The following is a 10000-nucleotide window of genomic DNA, read 5'->3' as shown; positions in this document are numbered from 1 at the left end:
CACGCACACACACACATATGCACGCACGCAAGTGCACGCACACACACACACACACACACACACACACACGCACATAGCATACTGAGGGCTAAATACATGACAGCATCAGTGCTCACATCAATTAGGAGGTGGACTCTGGCTGGACACGCGGGCTATTTCCAAGAACAAATGAGATATTTTTCAAGACCGAAACGCTGCTGCTATGATTTAAGTCAGTGCTTTAAGCTCCGCTCTCACACGTTATAAAACAAACGCACTCTTGCAACGGCGTCCGCACCACTATATGTTCTTAAGGACGACATAAATGGAAAATAAAATATAAACTCCCCCCACAGAGACTTCACACAAATCCTGTTAAACGCGCGGGAAGAATTTGTAAATGATATCAGAGTTTCAATTATATAGACTGTAGTGTTATTGATTGAGTGTAATTTATGGCGTGTGCAGAGATGGCCTGGGGAAGACAAGACGTCCACTTCCCATTTAAGAACTTTATTAGGCGGTGGCGTGCTGGAGATGGGACATTTGAGTGTGTGTGTGTGTGTGTGTGTGTGTGTGTGTGTGTGTGTGTGTGTGTGTGTGTGCGTGTGTGCGTGTGCATGTGCGCAGGTGTCAGGTCTGGTAATTTACTCCTATCAGCCCGTACAAAGGCCCATTTAAACCATTACCACAGCATGGGTGCTGGGTGGACTCTTAATGCACAGGGATCTTGTATATCCTCCATCACTCCAGGTCCCTCTCTCCTCCTGTATTTATTCCATTCATTGAACCTGTTAAGGGACCACCAGGGCCCACCACCAGAGATACACAGCTGAAGAAAAACCAATTCACAGTAAAAACTGACATCCACGTCATGACCTGAGATTGTATGTACCGGCAACATCCAGTGACATCTTTGCTCATCTCGTTGAAAGCTTTTCAATCTCCCTTTTTTTTTTCATATGCAAATGTAAAAAAAAAAAAAATCTCCTCCATTTCCTCATTCTCTCCATTCCCACGTTCTCTCTGTCCCTCTGTAGCTCCGGCTGGTCTCTCCCCCCCCCGTCTGAGGCCGCTGAATGAGACGGTGATGGAGGTGGTCTGGGACCCCCCCACTCAGCCCAACGGCCCCCTACCCCTCTACCAGGTCTGTCTGTCTGTCTGTCTGTCTGTCTGTCTGTCTGTCTGTCTGTCTGTCTGTCTGTCTGTCTGTCCCTCTACCAGGTCTGTCTGTCTGTCTGTTTATTAGAGGGTAACACTATCTTGCTCTCCAGGTGGAGCGGACTGACCTCTCTCTGTCTGACCCCCGTGACCCAGTCGTCAGGGGAACCAGGTTTCCCGGCAACGGTTACTACCGGTTCCCCAGCGACACACTGCCGGTCAACAGCGACTTCACAGGTGGGTGGTGAGGTACACACACACACACACTAGCACACACACATGTTCACACATCGAACTATAAAACACATCACTAATCTGTATCCTCAGCGTTTCAGTGGAGGTCAGTGCAGCATACTGTTACTCAAGCAAAGACCAAGGCATTTTAATAACACTCATGATAATAGAAAAAACATTCATTTTTAGTGTTTGTTTTTTGTTCCTGCAGTGTGTGTGTGTGTGTGTGTGTGTGTGTGTGTGTGTGTGTGTGTGTGTGTGTGTGTGTTAAGACTGGTGTGACTCCTCCCCTATCCTCTGTGTTAGAGCACTGCTCAATGAATGACTTCCACACTCAGACAAAGGGCAATTAGAGAAGTGTTTACGTACATAATTGGAGAATTGAGCTCCAAATCAAAACATGTTCTGCTTCATCTGCAAATGCAACCAATAACATCCTCAGTCTGCCATTTGTTTAACTTATATACATTTTAATTGGCTCTGATGCTAATCAAAGGGAATTGCTTTTAAGGCATCCGGTTGGTTCAACAATAATATATGAGGTCATTTGAATATACGTAGATCCTCAAATATTATACAGTAAAGAAATGGCTTAATTGTTGGCTATTATGTTTTGTTGTCTTGGATAAATGCTTATGTATTTTAATTGCATTTCTTTAATTCAATTGATTGACATGGAGAAGAATTGCATTGGCCACCATTCCCACTGGTGTGTGGCTGATAGGCATTGTGCGTGTGCGTGTGCGTGTGCGTGTGCGTGTGCGTGCGTGCGTGTGTGTGTTTGGCTGCAGCACGGTGTTCAGAGAGAGAGAGAAAGCGTCGCCACATGCAGTGAAGTAGCAGACTGCTCTGACTTTATTTGTTTGAATACAGAGCCAATTAAGAGGCACTCCAGTCTGACTCCGGTGTGTAGAGGGACACTGGACTGCCTTCCTAAGGATGCATAATATCATCCTAAACTAAACTAATGTTAAACCACTCTGACCTTGCGGTATGTGGACACGAGCGGCCATCTTCACGTTAGCTCTATTAACATCCAGCCACGCCGTTTCCCCTCTTCTCCGTTAAATAATGACACAGGGATAAATCTTTATAAATCAGGCGCAGGGTTGAGTCCTGCTGGGGTCCTAATTGATCAATGGCTGCAGTCAGAGAGGGGAGGCGCGTCCTTGGGCCTGACGCCTTTACAAACGGCCTCCGTCTAATGAAGGAGGGAAAGGGACAAACCAGTACAATCACCTCACACACACACACACACACACACACACACACACACACGCATGCATGCATGCACGCACACACACACACACACACACACAGACACACACACACATGCGCGCACACGCACACACGCGCAGACACACACACACAGAGACACACACACACACACACACACAGACACACACACACACATGCGCGCACACACACACACAGATACACACACACACGCACACACAGAAGGAAGAGTGTGTGAACACGCATACACACATAGTGCTCAAACACACACACACACACACACACACACACACAAAGAAGGTAGAGGGACAAACCGGAATAAACGCCACACTATGACAGAGCAGCTCTGGATGCGATCTCTGTCTCCATACACGTACTGTAGTTGGGTCATCGTCATGCTCCTGTCCTGTCCTCCTGTCCTGTCCTCCTGTCCCTGTCCTCCTGTCATGTCCTCCTGTCCTGTCCTCCTGTCCTGTCCTTCTGTCCTGTCCTCCTGTCATGTCCTCCTGTCCTGTCCTCCTGTCCTGTCCTCCTGTCATGTCCTCCTGTCATGTCCTCCTGTCCTGTCCTCCTGTCATGTCCTCCTGTCCCTGTCCTCCCGTCATGTCCTCCTGTCCCCGTCCTCCCGTCATGCCCTCCTGTCCAACAGCAAGTGAAGATGGCCTCTCGTAAAGGGTGTTGTTCAGTAATGGAGTTCTGTGGACATGGAGTGACTGTAGATGAGGCTGTTTGTCAAGGTGTCTATCTACTGGCAACCCCTGAAACAGTTAGAATAGTGGTAATGACTTTAGTGTCTTTACTGGCTAATAGTGTCTATGATAAAGGACTGGAGGTGGAAATAAAGGGTAATGGATAGCATAATTGGCACAAACCGGAAGCGTTGAGGACATCAACGTGTTTGGCCGAAGCCGTACCTTTACGGAGTCAATGCTAATCGGATTGTCTCCATCCAATTATTTTTGTTCGGGCACACGCAACACCAAACAAATCAAACAAAAATCTGATTAAAAATGCAATGTCTCCATCGTCGATTGATCAGACTGTAGAGCTCATCAATGCTTCAGGAGAGCCGGATGGGCTTTCTGTCTGAAGTTACATATCATAATTCCCATCAAAGTAATGTACTATTTTGGAATATTAATAACGTGATGTTCCTGTTTACATAATTTGTTCATTTTGTGCATATGATATGTGCTTTCATGTTTCCGTAACGAAGTTTATAACCACAATTTATACCACTTGTCTTTGAGAGGTCAGCGTATTTTAAGCTAAATCTTTCCTCAAATCGATCAATTTTAGTGGATGTGAAATCATTGCTTTGAGTGCATGTGTCTGTAAATGATCTTTGTTTTGCTCATATACTGTAGCGTAGCTGTGATATTGTGTTTTTTTATATTTCAGACACACAAAAAAAGACAAATGGTCCTTGTGTCTTTGAGACTGTCATTACTATTGTTGGGAGATGTATCGAGATGTTTTTATCCCGCTAAACGGCAGTGAAATTAGATAAAACATCAGAAATGAGCTGTTAAGAGAAACACAAAAAGAGAGAACAATTTCCAGAGCCTACATTACTATCGTAGCGAAGGAAATGTTAAATGATACAAATTATTTTCCTTAATTAATTTGATTGATTGCCGAGCGTCGTCAGCGAGAGGGAAAGTAGAGGAAAACTTTGCGCAGACATCATTAGTTTTTCCCCATTTAAAGATTAATCAGGAGAGGCTGGGCTCTTTAATTCTGTCATTTGTATATTTAATGGGGTGCTGCAGAATCTATGACAGTAATTAGCGTTTCCCCCCGTTCTCATTAATACAGCAGGCCTGATTAATGCAGCTGGAGCGCTAACATGACTGCAGTGATTCAGGTTATGTTCTAAGCAGATTACACCCTGCCTCCTCTGTTTGTTTGGCTTTACAAAGAATATAATACCTTTCACAAAAGACGGAGAAAATAGCAGCAGGATTCAGTTAAAGGGAATGGATTTTTGTTTTGTTTTCCTTTCTGAGATAACTGAGCGATATTTTTTAGGATTGTGTTGCAAGCAACGCACGTCCCTGCGTTCACTGTTTGCTGTCACTGCAAATGCACCCGTTACTGTATGATATCTATAATTACACTGCAGATAACATCAATAATTGAGTTTTAGTTGTAATAAAACAAATTCACTCCAAGTAAGAGAGTTTTAGTCAAATCCACCTCTTGCAGGATATCGGAATGTTGAGAATAACATTACCACAATGTTCCATCACAGAGTGTGTCGTAAGCTTGTAGGTTTCGCCTGCGTGAGCTTGTGTGTGTGTGTGTGTGTGTGTGTGTGTGTGTGTGTGTGTGTGTGTGTGTGTGTGTGTGTGTGTGTGTGTGTCTGTTTACTCAGATACGTGCCAGGGATCCCAAGGGAGTGCTCAGCTAGGACAGGTCCCTGTACCTGTGTGTTATCTCATGGGGAACTCCCTCCATCTGGGTGTCCCAGTGGTCCTAGAGCCTGTCAGATAGTATGGCCAGGGCCATATGACCTGATTTATTAATGTAACTTTACTTTAAGTGGTAAGTTGACTGAAGCTCCGTCTCTTCATGACGAGGAGCATCAGTCTTGTCATATAGAAAGGCCAGGTTCATGTGATGATAGGTTCAAGTGGTTGTCACCAAGATCCACTGGGAGAAGAGAGATGCTGAGACAACAGCTTCCATATACAGTATACATCGACACTATATACTGTACACGCACGCACGCACGCACACACACACACACACAACCTTTCCCACCTTTACCATCGACAACAATGTCAGAATACACTTTAGACCTGTAGACACTGTCCTACCGATTTTCTTGTGTATTTCTTTAAATCAATGTCATATTTCTGTTCAAGTCTTTCGGCTTACTGGTGGTCTGGTGATCTAAAAAAAAAACATTTTTGCTGACAAACAAGTCTACCCCTCACAGCATGTTTACAGTGACGTCCCAAGAACATTCCACATGAGTACCAGGATGTGAGTGACCCTGCGGCCCGGGGAGGGGATGTCCCCTGGGCTGGTACCTTCAGTCCCTGGACAGCCTCTGGTACTTACTAGGTCACCAGGGTTAAACATAGGCTGGCTTCGTGTCAGAGGGACAGATGAAGAGAGCCAGAGAGAGAGAGAGAGAGAGAGAGAGAGAGAGAGAGAGAGAGTCAGGAAGAGAGAGAGAGAGAGTCAGGGAGAGAGAGAGAGAGAGAGAGAGAGAGAGAGAAAGAGAGAGAGACAGAGAGAGAGAGAGAGAGAGAGAGAGAGAGAGAGAGAAAGAGAGAGAGTCAGGGAGAGAGAGAGAGAGAGAGAGAGAGAGAGACAGAGAGAGAGTCAGGGAGAGAGAGAGAGAGAGAGAGAGAGTCAGGGAGAGAGAGAGAGAGAGAGAGAGAGAGAGAGAGAGAGAGTCAGGGAGAGAGAGAGAGAGAGGTTAAAGTGGACTAATGTAATGTCACATACATGTAGCTGTCATGCCCTCTCTCGTCTCCCTGGCGACAAGGTCACGGATGTAGATGGCATGCACTTGTTTAATGCACATGTCTTTGCCTTTTCTCAAAATCAGCAGTTTATGCTGTAAAACATTTACAGAAGCCTGAACCATGCAGACATGCCATTGTCATACCACAACCATCATTGCTAGATGCACTAAGAATTTGGATTTTTATGTAGAGGTTATATTTTTGTATGAAGTCGAAGTAGTTTCTGCCATTTTCTGTCATGCTGATCCGTGTTACAGTGTGACATCATGTCTTGGATTCTCCGTGTCATAAAGCATCACCCCATTCTCTCCCGATGCTTCTAAAATTCCCACACAGACGTTCCCAAAAGAGACAGAGAGTTCAGAATTCCGATGGTGTTCCCCCCCTCTCTTAGGTGTATCCCTGTATGGGGGATTGGGATCTAAAGCTCAGAGAGATCCAGATAAAGCTGTGTTCCACCAGGCTTCTGTCAGGTCAGGCAGAGTCGGAGGGATCCGGCTCTACTCCCAGATTAACACACAGAAGAGTCAGAGATTAGAGGAGAGGAATGTGTTTAACCTCTGCATCCTACACTCCCCTGGAGCCCTAATGAAGACATTAGACAGAATACACACAGCAGTGGAGACTTGAACACACACTGCTGGGGTGAGCGTGTGTGAGCGTGTGTGTGTGTGTGTGTGTGTGGGGGGGGGGGGGGGGGGTACTAGTGTACTTCAAAGGGGGCCCCAACGGCAGGCTGTACATGGGGGCTCCGGAGGGCTGGATTTAGAAGGATGTAAAAAGGAGAGGAGAGAATGTGTTAAAGTCCGTAGGGGGGACTCTCAGGGAGACTATGAGCACGACACACACACACACACACACACACACACACACACACACACACACACACACACACACACACACCTGTATGACGTTAACTTGGCCCGATGAGAGAGAGTGGGAGAGAGAGAGCCTGAATCTCCACTAGCTTAGTGTGGAATCCATGTTGTCTGAAATACAGGTATACCTCTGCAGCTCTGGTAGGTACCACAGTCAGCCAGTCAGTTAACCAGTTTGAGTTCACAAATACATTTTTTTACAATGTCACTTTCACTTTGATACATACTGTTGCTCTTCCCTCATCCGTCTCCCCAGGTCTACAGCTGAGCTTTAGGACCAGAGCGCCAGACGGCCTGCTTTTCTGTGCCGTCTCCCCCGGAAACCAGGAGGAGTATGTGGCTCTGCAGATCCGGAATGGTCGTCCATACTTCCTGTTTGACCCTCAGGTATAGGACTGACGTTGACGCTGTCTTAAACACATTTCCTTGCTGTCACACACTGCAACACACAACAGGAACTCATGTCTGACTAAACATGTTGGTTTACTGAGGAAGTCCTCAACTAACTGAGGTTGCCACTTGAGTCACTCTGGATATGTTTATGTGAAATATTAAACTCAGATGGTGGTTTAGTTAGAGGGAAGTTATTACTTCTCATCTCATAAATCCGATCTGCAACCTCTGTTTCTTTTTCTTTTTTTTTCTTTTTTTTCTTATTCCAGAGCAGAAAAACTTTCAAAGTGTGTCAACGTTTGAATTGGACTCCAATTAACTCATTCCCTGCAGTCACAATGCGTGAATACCAATCGCAAGATAATTAAGCTAGAGCATGCACACACACACACACACACACACACACACACACACACACACACACACACACACACACACACACACACACACACACACACACACACTCCCCCATCCATCCACATAGACACACAGGGGAAGAGTCAATGGCTCTGATGATGAAAGCGATGATCAGAGATGATTTCACACAGGCGTCCGTGAGACCACCAGCAGTTTGTCCCCCACCAGTACCGCCACCCCATGCCACATCAGGCCTCCACGGCGGCATTCACAAACACATTTAGTTAGGCTAGTTTGGTAATTAACACTAGGAGTGGTGTCACGGCCGATTAATGTCCCCTGATAGCTCGCCCATTAGTTCCCCCATTAGCCAATTCAACTATTCTAATGGGATTACCACCACGGGGGAGCTAATTTGGCGTGACACAGGAAACTGGTATGCTTCCTCACACACACACTTTGTAATGATGGAATTAATGAGCATTTTATGAAATGCTGTCTCATGGAGGGATATTTAGCTACTGTTGGAGCTGTCACAAACCATGCCTCTTCTCCCCCCTCAACTCTGTCTCTATAATGCTGATGATAAGGGAGCTCTGGTGATCTGTGTGTGATGTAATACACCCACACACTCACACACACACCCACACCCACATACTCACACTCACACACACGCACGCACGCACACGCACGCACACACACACACACACACATATGCAAACACACACACATACAAACACACACACACACACACACACACACACACACACACATGCAAACACACACATGCAAACACACACACACACACACACACACACGCACACACACACACACACGCACGCACGCACACACAGAAAGGCAGACAGATAGGCACTGAACCACACCTATTCTGACAGACAACCAGAACACAATATAAACTCAGCGAATCAGCACCAGGGACAGCTCTCTCCACTGTCACTTGTACACACACACACACACACACACACACACACACACACACACACACACACACACACACATTCTCTCTCTCTCACACGTTGTTTTTTTTTTCTTCCAACCAGAGCCTGATCAGTTCCATGTGCTCACAACTACCGGGGCTTTGAGTCCGTCTGATTTCCCTCTCTCTTTTCCCTGTCTTTCATCTCATTGGCAGATTAGTATGTAAATAGTGTTGCAGTCGCTGCATATGGCAGATTAGGATATCATCTTCAGTGCGTTTGTGGAGTAATAACGTGTTCCTAATCCCCACGGGAGGATCACAAGGCTTAAGCTGTCATTAGAATACAAGTCTATCCCTTTCCTACTGTACTGTAGGACACCTGCAAGGAACATATACCCTTTGTCTCAACCGGGATGTCTTTCAATTTACCTCTCTCCCTTCATATAGGACAACCCCCCTACCCCCCCCCCCCCCACACACACCCCCCAAGCTGTACACTATAGATATCTGTCTGGAGATGATTTACTTTGAAAGAGACTATTCCGCACTGTTTGAATTTTCTGAAATATACCGTATTTTACATGACACTGAAGTAGTTCACACAAGGTAGACACTGAAGCGCAGCAAAACCTCTAGCAATGTTAAACAAAGCAGGTGAGGGAAAACTAAACAGAAAGACATGGCATGAATTCGTTTTACTCCATGAACTTAAAGGGCAATCTGAAACCATCAAGTGAGTGAGTGAGTGAGTGAGTGGTGTGAATGTTACCCACTCGTACAGTAGCAGTTCACCCTCTGCGTCCCCTACACTCTCTCTCTCTCTCTCTCTCTCTCTCTCTCTCTCTCTCTCTCTCTCTCTCTCTCTCTCTCTGCTATTAGAGATTAGGTTCACCCCCTGAAGGTTGCCAGGGCTGGCTCCGCTAACAACAACCTTATGTGAGGGGCAGCACTTTGGATAAGTGCTATTTATCTGGCAACCGGAAGTGGGCATAGCTATCTCCATCAGCTCCCACTCCCAAATAGACTTTATTAAATAGAGAGGGGGCAGTGGGACACATACACACACACACACACACACACACACACACACACACACACACACACACACACACACACACATACATACACTGGGCCCTTCTGTCTATTATTCCAGTGAAGACCGGGGGGATTCTCCAGTTCTACAGGGGGTGGTTTGTGTGTTTTACCTGACTCTACGAAAGCAGCTTGGCCTGTAGCATAATGAAAGTGACTCCAGACCCAGCCAACCAGATGGTCCAGTGTGTGCGTGTGCGTGTGCGTGTGCGTGTGTCTGTGTGCCTGTATGTGTGTGTGTCTGTGTG

The 10000-nt window shown here is 46.1% G+C and overlaps 1 protein-coding gene across 1 annotated transcript in view; it reads left to right on the top strand.

The window, feature by feature from the left end:
* The window catches only part of ush2a (Usher syndrome 2A (autosomal recessive, mild)), a gene marked incomplete at both ends in the record, with an annotated part of 162699 nt that overhangs the window by 60549 nt on the left and 92150 nt on the right, over nucleotides 1-10000 (top strand). Inside the window, 3 exons of the mRNA XM_083684226.1 lie at nucleotides 1020-1126; nucleotides 1254-1377; nucleotides 7227-7357. Of these exons, the coding sequence (XP_083540352.1) occupies nucleotides 1020-1126; nucleotides 1254-1377; nucleotides 7227-7357 (362 nt within the window). The remainder of the gene's footprint in view (nucleotides 1-1019; nucleotides 1127-1253; nucleotides 1378-7226; nucleotides 7358-10000) is intronic.

Source organism: Argentina silus (genome assembly GCF_951799395.1).
Source record: "Argentina silus genome assembly, chromosome: 14".
NCBI classification, from domain to species: Eukaryota; Metazoa; Chordata; class Actinopteri; order Argentiniformes; family Argentinidae; genus Argentina; species Argentina silus.
This window is presented reverse-complemented; position numbering and strand designations above follow the sequence as displayed.